Consider the following 21011-nt stretch of genomic DNA (forward strand, 5'->3'; position numbering starts at 1 on the left):
CCTGGGAATACCCGAGCATGGCGACACTCGCCGAAGGAGGCGACGGGGAGGGGGAAAGGACCCAACAAAAGCAATTTAATAAATGATAATCCTTGTGGCATTCCCCTAAATTCTCAAGTTTAATGTGCTCTTACGAATTATATGCTGGTCAACTTAAGGCCGTTATCAACATGTCTCTAAAATTTCAAGTGTTATGCGTACTCGTACATTATGGATACCTTCAGAGTGAGCGCTGAATTTCATATTCTTGGAACCATTGATGTTCTCAAGATACATCATGTTTTCATTTATTTATATTTGAATGCTATAAGATAATGTGTTGTAAAGAAAAAGATTAGAAAACATATTTAAAATGTAAAAATTAATCCAGTAAATTTGTGTGATGGTTATCAGTCCAAAAATAATCCTCCTTCTGAGGACGTTTGTGTCTCCAAAACTGAGGTTCAGTTGATGATTTTACCATGCAATCAGCTATTTTTGTGCATAGATTCCAGGGAAATAATCTACTCTACACTGACAAGTTGTGCCCTGCATGGGTATTGCCCTTAAAGCCTGGTTACCCAATTCATTAATGAGTAGAAGATAATGTGTGATTAAGTGAATGCAAGAATGATTTGGAAAATTCATTGTGTGACCACCCAAATGGTATGAATGCAAAGACTGAAAATAGAAATTGCTCTGATGTGGCCCATGCATTTGCATAGGTTTTGTTTAAACTATTGATGCAAATATAGAGGAACCCCAACATCAATTAATGTATCATACAAGACAAGTTAAGTAAGAAACTTAACTTTTCTACTGGGTTATGTAGGCTTTTGTGAAGTATTTTATGAATCAGACCATCCATCCCTCCTCCTCTTGTTCAACTTCCCTCTTTACTTAAAAATGGGCACGTTCCCTTTCATTCTGTCCATAAACCCTATCATCTTCCTTCAGGAGCTCAGATGGGGTGTTGTAAATGCCTACCACTTCTTGCCTTAATATTCTGGAACACCTTTCCTTTTCCATACCTAAAATTCTTGGTCCAAGGTTATCTTCATTCACTGCTTTACCCTGCTCAGTAGTTAATTTTCAGGCCTATCGCTGCTATCATAAAGCTACTACACTTAGTATCCTTCCACCTAGTATTGCTCAGTTAATATCTTCTCATCCTTCTGTCTAATATTTGGTGTGACTTTATTCCATTTCACTTCTTGATGACATCTTTACCTTGGTGTTGACCAAAACAAATTTCTGAGGACAGTTAATACAATTTCTTGGGAAGAGATGTTAATTAAGACATGCCACACTTTAGGCTATAACACTCGAACATTTTAGGGGTTTGAAACCCTGGACCTTGATATCCTTGACTTCTTCCACTTCTTGCTCGAGAGAGATTGCATCCTACCTGTGCACTGGAAAATTTTATGAGCCCCTCCCAAAAATAACGACCATAATCCAGCTCTGTATGATCCCATACTATATTTTCCTCATGAAATGATGAAATATTTTTTTTGGTTGATTAAATTCCAAATAGTCATTTGATGAAATTTAAGATGAGCCAGTAATATTTTGAATTTTGCGTTATCCACATTCTTCAGAAAGTAAAAGTAGCATATGGGTTAGTGTAAACTCTTCTTAGATTTTAAACAACATAACCAGTTCCTACTAGATACTGCTCAAGTAAGAATTTTGTTGGAATACTTAAAGGCAATAGGCTATTGAAACCACAGCAGCAACCATTTACTTTCCTCTGGGCTATTCAGGCGCCTTGCATTGGATCCCATTCCCTTCCATTGTCTGAGTGCAAGGCAATCATCCGGCCAGAACCCAAATGACCTAGTGTTGTCTTTTTGTGATCGTGGGTGATTGTCTTTTTACGTGGGTGATTATTTATTATGATTAATGGATGGGCTTGAAGACTGGCATAGGCAATTGAAAGAGAGGGACAATCCATGCTAAGGTTTTACATCTGCCTGCAGGCTTCTAGTATTGACCCACTCTTGAGCTTTTTGCGTTAGCTACACCCTGCTTCTTCACCACACACCATGTAGATGTATTATACATGTCCCAACAATCAATGTTCTGGTTCGTTTAGTATGATAAGAGTATCAGAGAGGACTCTGAAGACCTTAATTTGTCAGTAATCATGCCAGCAAAAAAGTTTATCATTTTTAAGATCTTTAATTTGAGTAATTTTCTGTTCTAGTTTGTGGGTTTGTTCCTATTAGATAGAGGCCTTATAATTCATGAATCCTTTGAAGTCCTGAATGAGATACCAGAAGCAGGTAAAGGTCACCTTTCATTATATTCCACGGCACCTTGTGACATGCATAATATACCTCTGTGCAGTGGTGTAGCGAGGGGGGGTTTTGGGGGATAATTCCCCCCCCAGAGCTCAGAGAAATTTTTAAGCTTAATCAATTTTACTTAATTGGATTGATATTACTAACAGAAGAGTGTAGGAATTAATAAAATATCCCTCAAAAAGCCGTAAAACTCACCATTTTGAACCATTTATCTCAAAATTCCACAATATATTAATCTCACACCTACCGCTTATCCTGGTGGGTATTCCATACCCCCCACACCCTGGTATTTTTTGCACCTAAACCCACCCCAGCCTTAATTCCTAGCTGCGCCCCTGCCTCTGTTCATAATGCATTTGAGGCAGGGGTGGATTCTGCATCAAATTTGGGGTGGTCATGACCTAGATGCGGGGAGTAATAAACCCCCTTAAATGCTTAGACTTTTAGATAATCATCAATTATTTTTAAGCATTGTTTTTTATTAGTGAAATGAAACGTTTCATTGGAGAGGCAGTGACGGATCTATGAGGGGGGCTAAGAGGGCTATAGCCCCCATTCCCCCCCTGGGTATCCAATTTACACTAGATATAATGGTAATTTTTTTTCCGACCCCCACTACTGCTGGAATTTTAGCCCCCACTTATCTCTCTCTTGTCCTTACTGCAGTGGCAGAACCAGGATCACTGCATTCCACATGTGGGTTTTTCCCCTTAATTTTATCGCAGCTATTTAGTTTGTATGCTACCTGAACATTCATAACTGCAGTTCCATGGAACCTCGAATTCCCTTGCACTATGGCTACCCCGTATGAAAATATTTATTACTGATGAGGTTTGAAGCGAATTAATTCAATTTTCACCAGTTGTTAATTCTGAATTTTTTCCCGCAAAATCGCGATTATGGCGGTGATATAGAAATTTCTCGTCTTTTTTTTATTGCGATAGGTTTTAAATAGCAATATCTTATGGTACCTATTGCCTGATTCGTGTCTTAAAACATTTAATTTTATCATAGAGCTAATGGTATCAAGACAGCCTTCTCACGTGCGATAATTATTGCTCAATTAAAACTACCGAAACAATTGCTTTGAGACCTTCTACGACAAAATTAGGCAGAAACTCAGGGGTACCTTTGACATTTATAACCCGTAAAAATGTCTCGCTTCTTAGGCAATTGTTTTCGATTCTTATTGATGTTATAAGCCAAAGTTTCATGCAATGGTTGAGGAATGAGTTTTTATGAGCGTGAAAACGGAATTCTTATGCATTGGAATGAATTCTTAAGCGATAAAAATTGTCTAAACAGGTCGTTATCTCCGCTTCTCCCCGAATATCTTCTTCGAACCCGCCCCCACATTGTACGACTTGGCAACACTGTTCCAGCTGATCTGTGATCCGCGTGCACTTGTTCATGTGGCCCGTATAATTTTCATCTGAGGATGTTGCAGTTGGTTTGAGTGGTGTAGGATTTTGCTGCTCATCCCGCTGGCGAAGTTTTATCATTTTTAACCGGTTGAAATTTTCAGGACATTGTTTAACGCGAAGTATGTCTAGAGCTATGAAATCCGTCAGTATATTTGCGTCTCGAGTCATCAAGCAGAGATCAAGTGTTCTTAATAGGGCATATTCCTCTGCTGGTGATAAATTAGTTGATCTACAAGTAAACGATGATACAGGTGAGGGATAATTTTAAGACACTGTGGACCTTTTAAAATCATTGAAACTATTCCCTCTCGGTTGTAAATGATCTGATGACGATGCCATTACTGAATTTATACAGGAGTGGCGACCGTGACCATGCAACGTCCCCCGGTGAACGGGCTCAATCTCGATTTGCTTCAGCAACTAAGCAGTACCCTCGACCAGTTGGAGAAATCTAAATGCGCCGGAATGATTTTGACATCAGTTAGTATAAGTCCTCGTCCTTCCGACTGTTAATGTTCCCTCGCAATCAACAAGAGTGGTGTAAACGCTCAGCTTGGAGATAAAGTTATAGCTCTTGAGATATATGTTACTTTCCCGGGGAAATGTTTATTTTGCCATCCAAAGAATACCTTATGTAGCTGCGTTATCCACTTCACGGGCCTAATATGCATCGATAACACTTAAATAATGGAAATAATTATGTAACGTGCACCCTTATGAGTGGTTCATTTTGTGCTGATGAACGCTATTCTTGATTACACTAATAAAAATCATGCTATTTGTAACTTCCAACTGAGGTAGTGTTCAGGGGGGCCATACCCAGAAACTTTTTGGGGGAGAAGACATTGCCCCCAAAGTTTTCTTGAACTGTAATAGTCCAATACTCACAATTACATCGTTCATAATATCTTCACCATCCTAAACTCTTACTGAACACTATGAGAAGGATATGATTACCATGGTGGCATTAATGTATGAAGTTATGCCCTATGTCTTCACAAATAATTACTTAGCCTTAGCATCTTGTCACTTTTCTTGTGTAGGGGCTGCAGTAGAGCCTATGTTGGTGACTAAAGTAATAGACATCGGTCGATGTGGGTGGATTTGTCCCTTGGCAAGAATCCGACTGCCTAAGCAAGCTCATTCTAGTGGAACAAATGCACATCTTGTTCTCCTTTCTGAATTATGTTATGCTGTCAGCATCCCCCACATCTATTCACTTCATCCAAGAAAAGCATGACATTGCTTTTGTTTGTAAGGCTGCCTAGTTTGAACGATATGTTAGCTTATGGGTTTCGAACAGTTCACAGTTTTTCATTTTAAATTTTCCAGGGTCAAAAAGTTTTCTTATACACAGGTGCAGCTAGGAATTAAGGCTAGGGGGGGTTTCAGGGGCAACTAATACTGGGGCGCTTGGGGTATTGCATACCCGTCAGGGCAAGTGGGAGGTGCGGAGGCCTTCCGCCAGAAAAATTAAGATAAATGGTTCAAAATGGTTTTTTTTATGGCTTTCTGAGGGATATTTTATTAATCCTCACACTATAAGTAATATTAATACAATTAAGTAAAAAAGATTTAACTTAAAAATTTCAGTGAGCTCTGGGGGGAGGGGGGGTTTATCCCCCAAAACCCCCCCTCGCTGCGCCACTGATCATATATGCCAGAATGTACAATATATAAAATGATTAAATGGTTTGTGAGTAATTTAGATTCCTTAGATTGTTGTTATGCCCTTGGAAGATTTGAATTTTGCAGGGGGACAAGACTAATTCAAATGATCAAAATCACTACTTGGTTTTATTCTGTTTCTTATAACTTGCAGTCTTCTCCAACTGTATTCTCTGCTGGCCTGGACATCACTGAAATGTACAAGCCAAAACCTGATAGAGTTAAAGCATTTTGGACAACTTTACAAGACACATGGCTCAAGCTTTATGGATCATCCTTCCCGACTGTAGCTGCAATAAATGTGTGTACACATATATTTTGAGATTGTGTGCATGATTAATCTATTTATTTATCCCATAAAACATCCAATTTATATAAAATGATATTCAGGGCCACAGTCCTGCTGGTGGTTGCCTTCTGGCTCTGAGCTGTGAATACCGTGTGATGGTTGGTCCCAAATTCACAATTGGATTAAATGAGACTCAACTGGGAATTGTTGCTCCAAAGTGGTTAGTATATCTGAATGTAGTAAGTAGTAATCTCATGGAAGTCAATAAGAATATTATACCTAAAAGACAAATTAATATTAAATATCTGATGGTGTTATGTGCCTGTATTGATATTTTTTTTGAACCTTCAGACTTATTCGCTGTTGAATCATTGTTCTAAAGTGGTCATTGATATATTTTTACTATTTTATTCACTTATATTCTCCACAATCTGGTGTAAACCTAGCAGTGTCACCGTCTGCGTATTTTCTGTTATTTTTTTAAAATCTCTCAGCTTTGCCACTGTATAACACAATCCCTTATACGACTTATAACTTATTCAGAAATGCTACCTATCAATCCCATAAGTCTTTGACTGCATGGTAATGAGTAGCATTATTTGTGCATTCCAAGAATCAGAGTACATACTTCCTTATGTTTCATAAAATGAGAGGAACTCTCTGTGAAAAATTTCGGAAAATAGTAAATTTTCATCCAGGGAAAATGCCAGTTTATATGCTTACACACTTTTACCATGTCACTGATGGAACATGTTCTCTAAAATTTTTAGGAAACTAATCATTTGGTAAACTAAGCAGCTATCCGTTGTCAATACTTTCAAAATTTGAGCAAAATACAAGCATTGAATTTCCACTGGTGCAGTTATAAAATCATTTTCAGGTGAATTGCTCTACATCTGGGGTCAGTAATCTATGGGACTTGTGAACCAATTTATGTGGCCTAAGATATGAGTATCTCTTAATTTAGTTATTTTTTTAAAATTCTGACTTGGATATTGTTTTCAAAAAAGAGGGTGTTGATTAACTTCTTTGGTTATTTACCTTAAAATATCTTGAGAAAATGCATGTACAATGCACAGAGCCCAATTGACCATGACAATAAGGACATGTGGCCCTCTGCTATGAAAAGTTGTTAAGCTCTGCCTCAAATGAATAATAGGGAAATTGCATACTTTATATAAACAGTATGCTGATATACTACAGTAAACACTTAGTACCGCAATATACTTTTTTCCGCTTAAAATTCAGTTTATACACTAGAAAATGACTCCCAAAAGTCTCCCAAGTTTCGCGGGCTAAAAATTACCGCCCCCACCAATTTTACGCTGTGACGTCATAGTTCAGTACGAAGTCGCAGATCCAAGCCCAGCAACGTAGTATAGGCCGGTTTGAAAGAGCCACATTGTGAGTTAGGGAGGAAATGGCTGAAAAAAGGAAATACTATAAATGGTGCATTGTTCCGCTGTGCAAAAACACTTCTTTTTCTACACCAGAAAAAATTTTCGTCAGCGTTCCGAAGGAGGAAAAAAGAAGAGACGCCTGGATGCATGCCGTTCGTCGGGATGAGCGTCATGGAAAAATAAGCTATAAATCGGTTTGCTATGTGTGCCAAGATCACTTTAATGTAAGTACTATTTCTATATTTCATTGAATGAATAACTTGAACATGAGAATTGTTAGTAAACCCCGCCTTGAGAATTTAAACTTCTTGATATTTGTTATATTACTTCTTGATATTGATTATTGTTTCTCGATGGGTACGATGTGCTATGATATTAATGATATTTGTTCAAAATCAGTTGGAGGAAGACATGGAAACTTGAATGATGTATAAAACCATGGGAGGTAACCTGAAAATGAAGAGCGCAGTAGTTCCCCATATTTTCGACTGCCAGCCAAGAAGACCAGCGTTTTCTCCTAAACCTAGGGCAGCTGCTGTGAAAATAGCGAGGAGACTTATTTTAAAGGAGGCTGTAGATTGTAAAAGTATTGGTAAGTGAAATCCACACAATTTACTGGTGGACACTAAAAATAAATCGTACAATTACTAGAATTTATTTGACATAGTTGCTTGCTTTTCAGATAAAGTTGAATCACAAGAGGAATGTTCCGCGGCTCTTTATCTTGGAACTGTGGAGGAAGAAGCAGAAGTTGGTGGATCAGGAAATGTTGACAAAGGTTGTCAGGCTAGGCCAGTAGGCTATCGAAGTGTAGGAGTGATGTGTACTACAGGGGGGATGGGATGTTCGAGGGGAATAGGAACCCAAACAAGCGCAAAGGCTATGTGCAGTGTTGCTCTTTCCCCAATTAAAATCAAGGAGAAATTGGATGTGGATGATATTTTCACCACGGACTCGAGTGATAGTGAAGGGGAAGGCTATGAGTCTTCGAATTCCGATACGGAATTCCTGAGCGACGTCGACGATCGCAGTGACGATGATGAGATCTCCGCACGAGCTCGTAGGGAGAGTACGAGAAATCTCGTGCGAAAAGCCCCAAAAAGGTATATAGGGCTCAGCCCGGACAATATGCACATTGTTAATTTACTTCAGGAGGGCCTTAACTACACAGGAAAATTATTGACGCCTGAAGACGTTGTGTTCATTATACTGATAAAAGTGCGATTGAATGATTCATTCGGTAGGATAGGGAGTGACTTCGGGGTTTCCAAGTCGCAAGCGTGCAGATTGTTTGGAAAATTTGTGAATGTTATTGCTAAACAATTAAAGCAATTAATAGTCTGGCCTTCCTCAGAATCCATTATTAAAGAGCTTCCTGTTGCCTTCCAGGCAAGATATTTTAAAGTTGAGAGTATTATCGATTGCTTTGAGGTGGAGATTGAGAAGGCTGGTGACAGTGTTCACCAAGCTTTAACTTGGTCGGATTACAAAAAGTGTAATACCATCAAGTATTTGGTATCAATAACTCCAGATGGGTTGATAAATTTTATCTCTAGTGGTTATGGAGGACGAGCTTCTGATGTAGAAATTGTAAAAAAATGTAATTTTCTTGATAAATTGAGGCCTGGGGTATGTGTAATGGCTGATAGAGGCTTTAAGCACTTGCAGCAACATTTGCTGGCAAAGGGATGTAACCTCGTCAGGCCTCCTAGTGTCTCTGATGGTGAGGGTCTGAGTAAAGAGGATGCTAGGGAAACTAAGAAGATTGCAAGCTTATGAATTCATGTGGAGCGGTTAATCCGCAGATTCAGAGAATTTAAGATGATTGCTCCTCATGCTTGCATAGACATTTCTACTGTGAAATACCTTGATGATTGTGTTTATATAGCTGGTGGCCTTATAAACCTCCAGGGTCCATTGATATTATAGCATGTTTTCTTCAGAGGTAATAAAACATGAAATGATAACCCTAATGCCAGCATATCTTGATTTCAAGTCTCGTTGTCAACCTTTTCTCTCCCCTCATTGAATTACCTTCTTCAACTTAGCCTAAGTCCCATTACTCTTCATTCCATCTATGCAGCCTGTCCCACGAGGTCGTTGAAAGAGCCTGTCCTCTCCCTTCCCTGCTAACCTTTCCCTGTTCCTGTATCAAATTTCTAACATCCTTCCTTCAAACCTAAATTTTGAGAGCCTGCAGCCAGTGGCGTAGCCAGGGGGGGGGGGTCCAGACCTTGCCTCCTCTGCATTCCAGCTTCTGCCCCATAAAGCTTGACCCTATTCTCCCCCACACCCACATCTCAAACACATACTGCATATTCTCACACTACCAGCTGAACTAAGTACGAAAATGAAGGTAGGTAAATTCTTACATTCTGCTATTAAATTCTATAATTTAGAAGATACTTTGATGAAGCGTTGATGTTTTATTTCACACAGTCCCATTGGGAAAGTATTGAAAAATGTTTCAATGAAAGAAATATATATTTTAACTCATGCTATACTACATTTTGGTGTTGCATTCAATATTATGACAGTGCATACATGTTAGGTTACATAAACAGTACATTATTCATAACTACATATATTTCATATTATATACATACATTTTGCATTTTAAACTATTAGATATAAAAGAATATAAGTACAATTATTATGAAATTACTTCAAATTTTGGAAATATAGCTTCCTCCCAAAATTTCAATGAAGCATAAATTAAACCATCAATTAAACCTTGATCAAAATTGACCTAATGCATTGATATTTCGTGAGCGTTCTCAAAATCCGGAGAGGCAACACAAAAGACCCCTCTTTTCAACCCACTCATTTTCATTTGTAATTGCAATTGCCCCATGTACTTAGGGGCAATCACACCAGAGTCTGATACATAGCTTTTAAAAGTTTTGGAGCTAGATGGACACTTCACCTCAACTACAGCATGGTCCATCAAGCCATCTGGAGAAGCACTAAGTATTGGAAAGGTAGGGGACAGTAATAAGCCAACTCTAGCCACTCTTACCTTCAACCTCCTCTCTGCTTCTATAATGACCTCTGGCTCCAATCTTACTCCACGCTTCATAGCATCAGAAGCAAAAACTGATCCCCCAAGCAGAGTTTCTACTGAAGAACCATTCATGGTTTTGCAATTTGCAACATCATATATTTTGGAAGCAGTAACACGACTGTATCGAAGTTTTTCCCAAAGGGAACATCTAGATTGTGATGACGTAAGAGTAGCTGCTTTAGAGCAAGCATCCTCAGTCATTACGCAGCTACAAAAATCAATGAAATCAGAGAATGTTCCACCTCCATCAGCAAAAAACTTACGACTGAGTAGGTGGAGGGAAAGGTTATCAACATCATCTGTGCAATTAAAATGTTTCATCAGTATACTATTCGGACATAACTTCTCCCTTTCTGCCAAAACAGCATTTAAAAAGGTGGTTTCTGATGCAGCATCTACCGATGCTGGTGCATCCCTTTGAGATCCTATCTCTTTGGCAGTGATGCACCTTTCCCCATCAACTACACTTGATAGCCGAGATTTCCGCCAATAACATACTGTTGAGGTAGGAGCAGGTTCTTCACTTCTTCTATGAAGCCACATCAACACTGCCACTACATGTTTGCAGCCACCTTTAAAGAAAATAAAATTCCAATAATAATTCATTCATGACAGCATGGTAAAATTTAACTGAAATTGATCTCTGAAACTGCTCTGAAATTGATCACAGTAAAATAAATATATGCCCTCACCTTTAGCAGCCTTGCAGTCAAGGCATTTAGCATTGTTAATGATGCTAATTTCCTCGTCCACTTCCACCACCACGATATAGCATTTGCTTCGTACTTTATGTTCTGGAGTCACTCTGGCTCGCACGAAACATATATTTCCACATCTTTTCACCTGCACATAGCCCACTGCCGAGTCACCATAAGACACTCTACCGGACCTGCCGAAAGAATAAGCATCTCACGTAGAGAACACTCGCTTTCGCCAATACGAGTTAATTACACGCAAAGCACACATTGCTATCAATTAGGAAAAATTTCAGAAACACTTCAGCTTATCCAATATTACCTTTCCATTTTTCCGCAACGACTTTCGGCGCCGACGAAGTCATCAGTTTCCCTGAAATACCTTGCCGTCGTGATTGAATCAATCACAGGAAGGTTGCCAGAATCAGCCTTAGAAAAACCATATTCCATCATTTTAATTAAGTTATCTGCGGTTTTCAGTGGAGGGAAAAAAATCAAATAATAGCCCTCAGCTAACACGAAGTCCAATAAATTACAGTGAGTCCTCGTTATACGTCACCCCGTTTAATGTCATTTCGCGATAACGTCACGAAAATTTTGAGATCGTCATTCGTTTATCGCACCTTCGCTTCGCGATAACGTTAAGTCTTTTAAATTTCGCGCGAGGAAAAACGCGAAGCGGCGGGCGTTGCAGGTTGTTCGTTTTGCGGGCGGTCATAGTCAGTCAAAACGAAGTGTAAAACGGAGTGTTTATTGTTAATTGCGATTACGGTTTCGGCAAATTTTCTGCAAAATGAATTCTTAGGTAGGTGCGCAAGGTTTTAATTGACATAATGGTTTTCAGGAACCTAAAAAGTGATTTCAAGGAATTTTTCCGTGTAGAACTCGGAGTTTTTGTCGTCACTTTTTTCGCCGTGTTAACAATAATTTTGGTTCCTTTAATTGCGACGATGTTTCAGCGATGATGATGCCCAGGCGACCACCATAGCGAATTCCCATCGTAAAAAATGCCTCAGATATGATACGTTAATTTTTTTCGCGTATAGAAGCCGATATTCAGTTTTAACATTGTTTCTTATGGGATATTATGTTTCGATTAACGTCATTTCGTTTATCGTCACATTTTTCAGGAACGGTAAGTGACGTTAAACGAGGACTCACTGTACTGGAACTAAGAAATGACTCACAACCAAGCCGTCGCTTGTGTCCAAATGCCTATGCTGCTTCCTTCGCTTCCTCGTACGTCACGTCAATTGCCTATGACGTCAATTTGCCGCCAGCCAATCATCGGGCGTTTTCGAGTCCCACTCGTATTTGAAAATTCTCTTGAACTTTAATGAATTAAATATCGCTAACTACATCAAAAAGTTATAAAACCTTTTCACCGTGAAACGCAAACATGTATTTCTACATGATTTTGGAACTCACAACTGTTTCTGAATTGTATGCAAGTTCCCTATTGCTGAGCCATTTAATTTTAATAGTGTTCTGCTGTTAATATTAACTTTCATTTAGGTATGAAGTTGGGATCATGTTCTTTTCTGTGGCAAATGGATTGATATTTTTTCATTTTATTAATTAAATCATAAAAAAGGGTAAACTAGGCTTCATTTGTGGGATTATTAATGCCTGTAGAAATTGAAGCTTTCTTGGCGGTCACCAGATCTCTATAACATAATCCCTTGAAGTAAAGTGTTATTTAAAATTTTTTGATAAGTTATTTGTGTAAATGGAATGCTAGATGTGGTTGATGTATGTGAGAACATGATAAAAACAAAATTAAATAAATTTAAAAGTGTTTTGTTAATGCTTCAAGGTTTCAGGACTCAATGAGAGGTGTTATATCACTTCGCCAAGCAGAAATGGCTCTTACTTTAGGACGAATGTTCTCAACTGCTGAGGCAAAAGAAATTGGTCTCATAGATGAAATTGCCAAAGACAAGGCTGATGCCATTGCTAAGGCTGAGGAATTTCTTGATAAATGTTCCAATATACCAGGTAAGTTTTGGTAGAATGAAGTTAGAGTCATATCTGCATTGTTTCTGTGTTGAACATAGCATCTACTGGTTAATATAAATTTTATGTGTTAAAGAGATACATTAGAACTTTGAGATAATGCATATGATGTAATGGGTAACAAAATTTTGCATTTGCAGACTGTTTTCTGTTATGTCTACAAAATTTTCAAGTGTAATATGTTTGCATGATGGAGGTTAAATCTAATTTTTCATCAACCACCAAATTTTGCATGTGGTTTCCTTAATTTTCATTCCTGATGACATCCTAGTTTCACTGTGTAATGACTTAGGAAATAGTTTAGACTTGTGTACTTGACAATTATTGGTATATAAATTCTAATGTCATTGCTGTGTTGGTTGAAGTTCTATTCATCGGTGGGTTTTAGGTCTATCAAGCCTTAAGAAAATGAAGAATGTCAGGCAATCATTTTTAGGAAAACAGCTGGCAAGAATTCTTGAGACACTCAAGACAGCCATGAGAGACAAAGTTGTGGTACTTTCTCTTTTTCCCCCATGCATATCTCTAGTGAAAATTCAAGGCTCTTAAATGTGAAGAATGGTTTTGAAGTGAAGGGAGGGTGCTCTTACAAAACTTGGAATGGTAGGGCAACCTATACCTTCCGTAAGGTCATTGGGGAGGAAGAGATTATGAGGGGAACACCTGTATGTCATGTCTCGTTTTTTTCTGGGTGAACAATAGTTATGACAATTTCTCGGATGTCACTCTGAGTACTAGTTGAATTTTCCGTATCTCCTTCCAATATTTGAATGAGTGACTGGCCCATTATCCTCAGGGATTCAGGAATGCAGTGCTTTTCTATTTGCATACCAGGATTATGTACAATTTACTGCAGGTAATAGCGATTGCACTTTCACTCTCTCCTGATTGGCTACCAGTCCCCTCGGACTTTCAGGAAGTCATCCCATATTCTGCTTATGCTGTAGCCACTGCCATTGTTGATTGTGATGCCTTGGTGTTAGATCTGAATAGATTCATTTACTTAGGGATTGCAGTACCCATCGGATTGGTACAGGAGCTTTGTTTTTTCCAAGTGAATCATATGGTTGTGATGGATTCTGTGCTTGGCCACCGCTGAGTTTTCAGGCTGCCCTAGTTGGAGGTGTCTGCAATCTTTTTTCAAACTGGACCATGATCCGTGGATGAAGCTCTCTTGAGCAACATGTTACTGATAAGCAAGCTTAAATGGATGATGGTCGAAATAGTATAACTGGAATCCTGGGTACACTGTTTATTTTATGAGTCACCACATTTAAACACATGATAAATAACCACTACTATTGAATATGTTGGTACTGAATAATAGCCTGGCCATCAAACATGGAGTCATTTTTCATGCGATTTGCTAGTTTGTGTGCACTATAGCCTTAGATTTGAAAAAGACTTGAGCCAAAGCACTGGGCATGCTGGGGCCAGTATAGGGATATGGTGAGAGCTTGCAGAGTCAACTTGCAATGCCTGGTATAGTGTCACTGTAATGACAAGAGTTCATCACCAACTCATTTGAGTATCTTGAATACTCATTGACAGAATTGATTATTATATAGCTTAGTATTAAGACCCTTTGAACATCTAAATCCTCCAATACATCATCACATCGATAGTTTTTGTGTCAATGAGTCCTTGAGTGTTTTGCAGTTTTATATATACTAATAATAATAAAGTAGTTCTTGTGCTTGTTTTCCCTTGTTTTAACATATGCTTTAGACAACTTTTTGCCAATAGTAAAGCCAATTTCTTTAGTAGGCAAGTTTAAAGCGTAAAATAGCATGTGCAACTAATTTTTTTCCCTTTACAGCTGAGGCCCGCAAGTTGACAAAGTTAAGTTTCCGGCAAGAACCTCTTGAGTGGCTGCAAAAAAATAAGGAGTATGATTTGAACATATTTCTCAAATTTGTGAATTTGCCCAAAGTTCAAATGGGTTTGGAAATGTATATGGCATCTCTGAAGAATAAGTAGAATCAAAAGGATTGGCAAATTTCAGCCTGAGGTGAATTTTACGGTCTTTTGAAGTATTAGCCTGGCATGTGTCAATCATTGACTCAAATTAATTTCAGAAAACCTGTGAGGTGGTGTTTGCCTAAACAGTTATTATACTAATAGTGTCCCATGATACCTCATTTGGGTATTTTATGAACACTTTTATGGTTGTTTGTTGCATCGTTTTTTGTCAATAAATTTATATTTTTCTAAAAAAATAATCACTGCCTTGTAAGTAATTCTTTGTGGTTTTATTTTGTTTGTATCTTTTTTTTGAAATATAGAAAGAAAGATATTCTTAACATAGTTTTGAAATTTTCTCCACCTAAGAGCAAATGCACTCAAGTTTCAGGTGCTGCTACCTAATTTAACCCTCAAATGGATTCGCTGTGCCCTCGCGGTGCTTGTGGTTTTAAAAGTGGTGTAAAAATTTTCCATTCTGATGGATCATTTTGAAATTTTCAGTTGTCTATTTTTTCTTCTTTCTTCATCTACATATTTAATTTTGTTTGCATAGAGTTCATAGTTTACATTTGATTTGGCTCTAATGAAAAAAGTTACGTCGCTGGATTTCGGCACCGCTGCGGTGCTGAGAGTTTCCTCGTCGCTACGTCAGGGACTGCACTCTCAATCTTAATGTCAAAGCAATTATGCTTCGTATGAAATTCTATAATCTATTTATAATCATATTATTTAATTTTGTCAACTTTATTGACAAAAGGAAAATAATACTAAACCAACTTTGCGTTACCCTTTAGCTAGGAATCATAATGTTTGCCTTGTTATAATGTTCATTGACAAAACTATCTTTTTACAAGAGTTATTCATAGAAACTCATTGCTAGCCAAATTTGTTTTTCCATAGCCTCCGACTTACTTATACTTAGGCCGAGATTTTCCTCGTCGCTACTTCGAGGACTGAACTCTCATTGCTAATGTCAAAGCAATTATGTTTCGTACGAAATGCTATAATCTATTTATAATCATATTATTTAATTTTTTAAACCTTATAAACCAAATGAAATTGTTTAACAAAAGGAAAATATTACAATACTAATTTTGCTTTCTCTTTTAGCTAAAGATCATTATGTTTGCCTCGTTATAATGTTCATTGACAAAACTTTATCTTTTTGCAATAATTATTTATAAAAACTCATGGCTAACCAAGGTTTTTTTTCCATGGATTCCGACTTTTGCTTGGGCACCTTCTCCGCTCCGCGTACCTGCCATGGTGATAGTCTTCTTTGGGCAAATCCCAGGGTTATTGTGTTTAGAATTACATCAAGCAGCAATTATAAGAAAATTTTAACACAATTTGTTATCCGAATACTTAGAATAATGCTTCTCACCGTTGTGTGAATATTTCTCGTTGAATGAGTAACTGTAACTCACCAGGAGATTCAGAGGTTTCACCAACCACCGTGAAGAACATATCGCATGGCTACTGTTATATTTCTTGTACCTCTCATTCGAAATATTCCCTAGTGGCTGCAATAGTCTACACAAAATTACTGGCATTCATATTATTACCGATGACGTTACAGTTTACCATTGGGGTGAAATCAAGATTACTACCTAACTAATTGAGTGATAGAAAATAATTTCTTTTTCCTGACAATAAGTTCAGTATTTACATGGTAAAAATTGTTTCATAATGAATAGGAGAATAGACAATTTACCGTGAAGTGAAAATTTGTAAATACATATATATCTAGTTTCTTTTTGTACTCAAATGCACAGAGATTTTATTCATCGGGGTTTTTACTAACGTGAAGGGGTGAGTGAGGAGGAGGAAGGTGAAGGAATGCCAGGTAGGTTGTTTTGAGGTGAAGGGGTGGAGATAATACATGGTAGTGTGTCGACAGCCAAGGATCAGGGAATACCCAGATCGTTAGGCCAGGTAAGTGTAGAAAACCCTTATGATGAAAAAGGTTGGGAGTGCATGGAGGCAATTAGACACAAAAGCCTGCTAATCTCTATCGTAACAGGCTCAACTTTGTGGAGGTACATTCTAATAAATAAAAGCGAATAAACTATGTATAAATCCACCAATTTATTTATGTGGTACTACTAGTTTCGACGCAGCGGCGTCATCATCAGGTACAAAGGCTACAGAACTTTGTACCTGATGATGACGCTTCTGCGTCGAAACTAGTAGTACCACATAAATAAATTGGTGGATTTATACATAGTTTATTCGCTTTTATTTATTAAAAGCCTGCTCTTTCTTTAACCTTCCATCGCTGCTTGAGGGACAGGGAACACAAGCCTCATCAAAACGCCCCGCGGTGGCCCTCCATTCATTCCAAGAAGGCCCAGCTTGTGTGGGTCATTAGGGTGGAGAGAAGTTCAATCACGTCTTGTGGGAGGGGGAAGAAGGTGGTGAATGACAAATAAGGAAGCTTAGAAGGATGGTATGGATAGTCTCAATGTTTGGGTCAGTGAAACGCTACTGTAAGTAAATGTGAGGGAAGTCCTCCCAGCGTGAGGGTATTTTTGTCACCCCAGAACATTCTTCCATCAGTCCCTCACGTTCCTTCTTCCCTACCACCTATAACCCATACTTCTAAGAAGTTATTTTTTTGAATTCCCCTCCAATCCAAGAGTAAAACTTCAACTGGTGCACTCCCACGCATCACATTCACCCGTCCATCTCTAAGGAAACGTCCTCAATGAGGGGATGGGGCTCCGTGGTAGGAAAAAAATACCCGCTCTTCTAGCTCCACCTCCAAAGCGGCATTGAGTTCTTTGACACGTCGCTTATTATCTCATATTTTTTATATTTCAAAACCCATTGGACTTTTTTTTGCAGGATATAATCTCCCAGAATATTCGTAAAATTTGTCTTGATTGCCAGAATCCTGTAAAAATAACGAAAGTAACACTCGTCTCTTCTCACTGGCATCTGTAATTATCCAAACAAGTGGAAGTCCGAGGGAGACAGATCAGGGCTGTAGGATGGATGGGGTAGTTCTGTCCAACCCTATTTTGCCATTTTTTCTGCAATCCTCAAACTTATGAGGGGCCGAGGGTTTTTTGGTTGGTATGGCACCGAAGTCGCTGGGAGCGTGTCTTTGTTTGATTATGAGGTTTGTTAATGTGCTGACATACGCTTCTGAATTAATGGCTCCACCTTTTGGCATAAATGGCATGATGATGGCAACATTAGCTCACTACAGCATGTCAGGTGAGACAGCTGTGGTGGTCTCCCCGACCGCTGAAAATCTTGCAGCACTGCCGAACCACCTTCTAATGCCCTCGTTTGCTGAGACCAGCAACTATCAGTACTACTGTTGACAGTGGATGCTCCATGGGCTTTGCACAAACGTTTGTGAGTATTCTCCACAGTTTTTTTCTCCGCAGTGAGAAATTCAATGATGGCACGCTGCTTGTAATGTACATCACTTACAGACACCATTTTGAAACGGTCCCGCAGCTAAGCTATCTATCGAAAAAGTCAGAAATTTTGCGTACATCCTCATGAAACTTTAGGTAATGCATACAAGAAGTTTCAAATATGAACAATTTTTGTCGGCTGAGAAAATAATTTTGGTGCATTACTTCCTGGGCAACCCTCGTAGTACATTGATATCTTAGCATTTCGACCCTTTAGCAGTTATTGATATACCTATCAGAAGTCTTAAATAAAAATGTATGTAAAATATTATGCTGTAAAGGAAATCAGGTGTTGAGGGGGACAACTATCAAATGGGTAGCCTAATTGTGCTTGGCTGCTGATCGAGGGATCCTCGGTTCCAATCCCTGGTGAAGCCCTCAACACCTAAAAAAGGGGTGAGCTCGACCCTTGCCTATCCAAACCAACCTTTCCTGATTAAGTAGGTGTATGCAGATGAGGGTGTGTAGTAATTTTAAATTTTGGGGTAATTCTCAATCAGGTTGATGGGCTGGGGTGGATACCATATCATGCTTTTCACATCTTTAACGTTACTCATACATACGAATATGCACTTCATCCATACTATTATTCTATTGTAGTGTATCCTTACGCATACGCAGCCCGCGGATACATAAATGTATCGCGGGTTGCAGTCAAATAACTGACCGCTTTAGTTACGGCGTATTTGCTAAAATAACCTAATTGCCATGATCTCTTCTGGGGTTTCATCAGCCCTAGATTAATTTTCGCTGAAGTTTCGTGTTCTGCCTGGTCCACTGTGTTAGATGGATGTTAGAATTTTTGAAGAATTCTGAGGCTTCTTGGAATACAGGCGGTCCTCGACTTTCGTACAATTCGCACTTTCGTACATTCAAAATTGACACCTTTTACTCGACTTTCGTACGCTAAATTCGGACTTTCGGACGTTGGTCTGTAATTTTTTTAAAATTCCCGCGATGTTTATTGCGCATCCCAACATTCAATTGTTTCAAATGTCAGTATCGGCAGTATATACGAACAATACGAACGTATATAATGAAGGGAATTGTTGGTAATTGACTCTAATCTAGGTGATTTATTTGGGAGAGAGACTGCCTGCTATAGGCTCCTTTATCAAGAGAAGAAGAAAGCCTTCATTGAAGATATTTTTCAAAAGAAGTTGACTAGACATCATCGAATAGCTTTCAATAAAACTAGTAAGACCTTTCTAATTGTGTTTTTTCGTTTGAGTGCTGTTTAATTCATGTAAACCTTCAGCAACGATATTGCACGAAATATCACCCGAATTCCGTTTGTCTTTTGTCTTTTTTGAATAACATGCGGAATATACGCGATCACGAAAGTCACCTGCCAAATATCGAATTTTGGTGTAAAAATTAAAAGGTATCCAGAGTGCGGGTTCAACAAATACATTTTGTTATGCTTCTTGATATGTCCTTTTATTTATAGTGGACGTAATAAGTGGAATGTCAACTTAGACGCCAAGAGGAAGTTTCACTCGATAGCCAACGGAGTTCTTGTTTTTTAAACTTTTATTTGCACTTTCTGCCTATTTTCGAAAGAAATTAGATGATTTGAGGAGTTTTATTAACATATTATTAAAATTAAGTCAATTGAAATGAATTCCGTGAAAAAAAAAGTTTTAGTACATATATTCCGCTCTTTTGGAACGTAACCCCTAATTAGTATGGAAGTCAATGGTTCGACTTTCGTACATTCGACTTTCGTACAAGTTTTCGGGAACGCATTGTGTACGAAAGTCGGGGACCGCCTGTACTTGAATACGTAGTGGTTGTTATCTGTGTTCTTACAATTTTCAATTCAAATTATATTTGTTAGTCCTAATCATAACTTCAAAACCATGGGAATGATAGCTGATATTTCTCATTGGAACAATGTCGGCCCTCTGATGCTCTTATAGTTGACGTTATAAAAGTCTAACACCAATAGTTATGTAGGAATAAACTGGATTATAACTGAAAATGAAATTACCAGGGATCTGATAAACCTACCAATAATCACCAACCATTCATTGGATTTTTCATCACAACCACCTGCTTTTTTAGAATTTTGAATCTAATCTTACATTTTACCAATTTCATAAGTGACTTAAGTGTGAATATATTTACTTCCCATCATGGAAATAGAAAAATGCTTTGAAGGAAGGAGTTAATTTGGAGTGAAAGGGGGTTCTTATTGAAGACTTGAAAGCAAAATGTCTAGCTGGACCAAAAGGGATATACTTGAATGAAGAATCTTTCCAAGGGTGGACAAATTTGCATCACACTTCATCTTGAACCAGGAAAAAATTATAGAGAAAAATGATACTATTAAAAATTATGTATAAGAACCGAGAGTGGCTCCGATGTTTTCAGACTATTTGGAAGTAAGGACCACTCACATCCCATGTATTTACACTCTAGATCCTTTAATCTCTATACACTAGTTTACAAGCAATATGCCTAACACTTTCAAAAGTTTGTCATTTAAATGTTTCAATGGAAAATTATATTTGATTTCAATATCGCCACCCTTTTCCAGTTTTCCTCTTGTTTCATTGATGAAAATAGATGAAGGGTGTTGCTTCTAAACCATTTTAAACCTAATAATCCAAAAGGAAGATATGAGTTGCAAATTAACGGTGTAAAACTTTACTTTTTTCTTAATCCAATGTAACCATTTACTGTGAGTTTTCACAGTCATAGAGTTGAAGTTTATCAGTATTTATTATTAGTTACGTATTGCTGTAACAATTCCCAGTGACTTTTGG

The 21011-nt window shown here is 38.1% G+C and overlaps 3 protein-coding genes across 3 annotated transcripts; 2 read left to right on the top strand and 1 right to left on the bottom strand.

The window, feature by feature from the left end:
- Positions 1–3667: 3667 nt before the first annotated feature.
- Positions 3668–15151, top strand: LOC124169092 (enoyl-CoA delta isomerase 1, mitochondrial-like). Its single transcript, XM_046547573.1, has 6 exons — positions 3668–3963; positions 4068–4192; positions 5535–5681; positions 5771–5889; positions 12645–12826; positions 14664–15151. Exons 1-6 carry the CDS (start codon positions 3834–3836, stop codon positions 14822–14824), a joined length of 864 nt encoding a protein of 287 aa, XP_046403529.1. The 5' UTR covers positions 3668–3833; the 3' UTR covers positions 14825–15151.
- Positions 6974–9173, top strand: LOC124169090. The gene is made up of 3 exons (XM_046547570.1): positions 6974–7293; positions 7469–7661; positions 7752–9173. The coding sequence occupies exons 2-3, from the start codon at positions 7493–7495 to the stop codon at positions 8846–8848; spliced, it is 1266 nt and encodes a 421-aa protein (XP_046403526.1). The 5' UTR covers positions 6974–7293; positions 7469–7492; the 3' UTR covers positions 8849–9173.
- On the bottom strand, positions 9312–11431 carry LOC124169091. Its single transcript, XM_046547572.1, has 3 exons — positions 11151–11431; positions 10826–11022; positions 9312–10705 (listed from the first exon to the last, which is right to left on the bottom strand). Exons 1-3 carry the CDS (start codon positions 11279–11281, stop codon positions 9819–9821), a joined length of 1215 nt encoding a protein of 404 aa, XP_046403528.1. The 5' UTR covers positions 11282–11431; the 3' UTR covers positions 9312–9818.
- Positions 15152–21011: the final 5860 nt, after the last annotated feature.

Source organism: Ischnura elegans, chromosome 12 (genome assembly GCF_921293095.1).
Source record: "Ischnura elegans chromosome 12, ioIscEleg1.1, whole genome shotgun sequence".
NCBI lineage: Eukaryota > Metazoa > Arthropoda > Insecta > Odonata > Coenagrionidae > Ischnura > Ischnura elegans.

Coding starts and splice junctions, on each gene's coding strand:
- LOC124169092 (XM_046547573.1), top strand. CDS start 3,834: ATGTCTAGAGCTATGAAATCCGTCAGTATATTTGCGTCTCGAGTCATC. Junction 4,193..5,534: donor CCGGAATGATTTTGACATCA/GTTAGTATAAGT, acceptor TATAACTTGCAG/TCTTCTCCAACTGTATTCTC. Junction 5,890..12,644: donor GGAATTGTTGCTCCAAAGTG/GTTAGTATATCT, acceptor TAATGCTTCAAG/GTTTCAGGACTCAATGAGAG.
- LOC124169090 (XM_046547570.1), top strand. CDS start 7,493: ATGATGTATAAAACCATGGGAGGTAACCTGAAAATGAAGAGCGCAGTA. Junction 7,662..7,751: donor TGTAGATTGTAAAAGTATTG/GTAAGTGAAATC, acceptor CTTGCTTTTCAG/ATAAAGTTGAATCACAAGAG.
- LOC124169091 (XM_046547572.1), bottom strand. CDS start 11,281: ATGATGGAATATGGTTTTTCTAAGGCTGATTCTGGCAACCTTCCTGTG. Junction 11,023..11,150: donor CGTTGCGGAAAAATGGAAAG/GTAATATTGGAT, acceptor TTCTTTCGGCAG/GTCCGGTAGAGTGTCTTATG. Junction 10,706..10,825: donor TGACTGCAAGGCTGCTAAAG/GTGAGGGCATAT, acceptor TTTTCTTTAAAG/GTGGCTGCAAACATGTAGTG.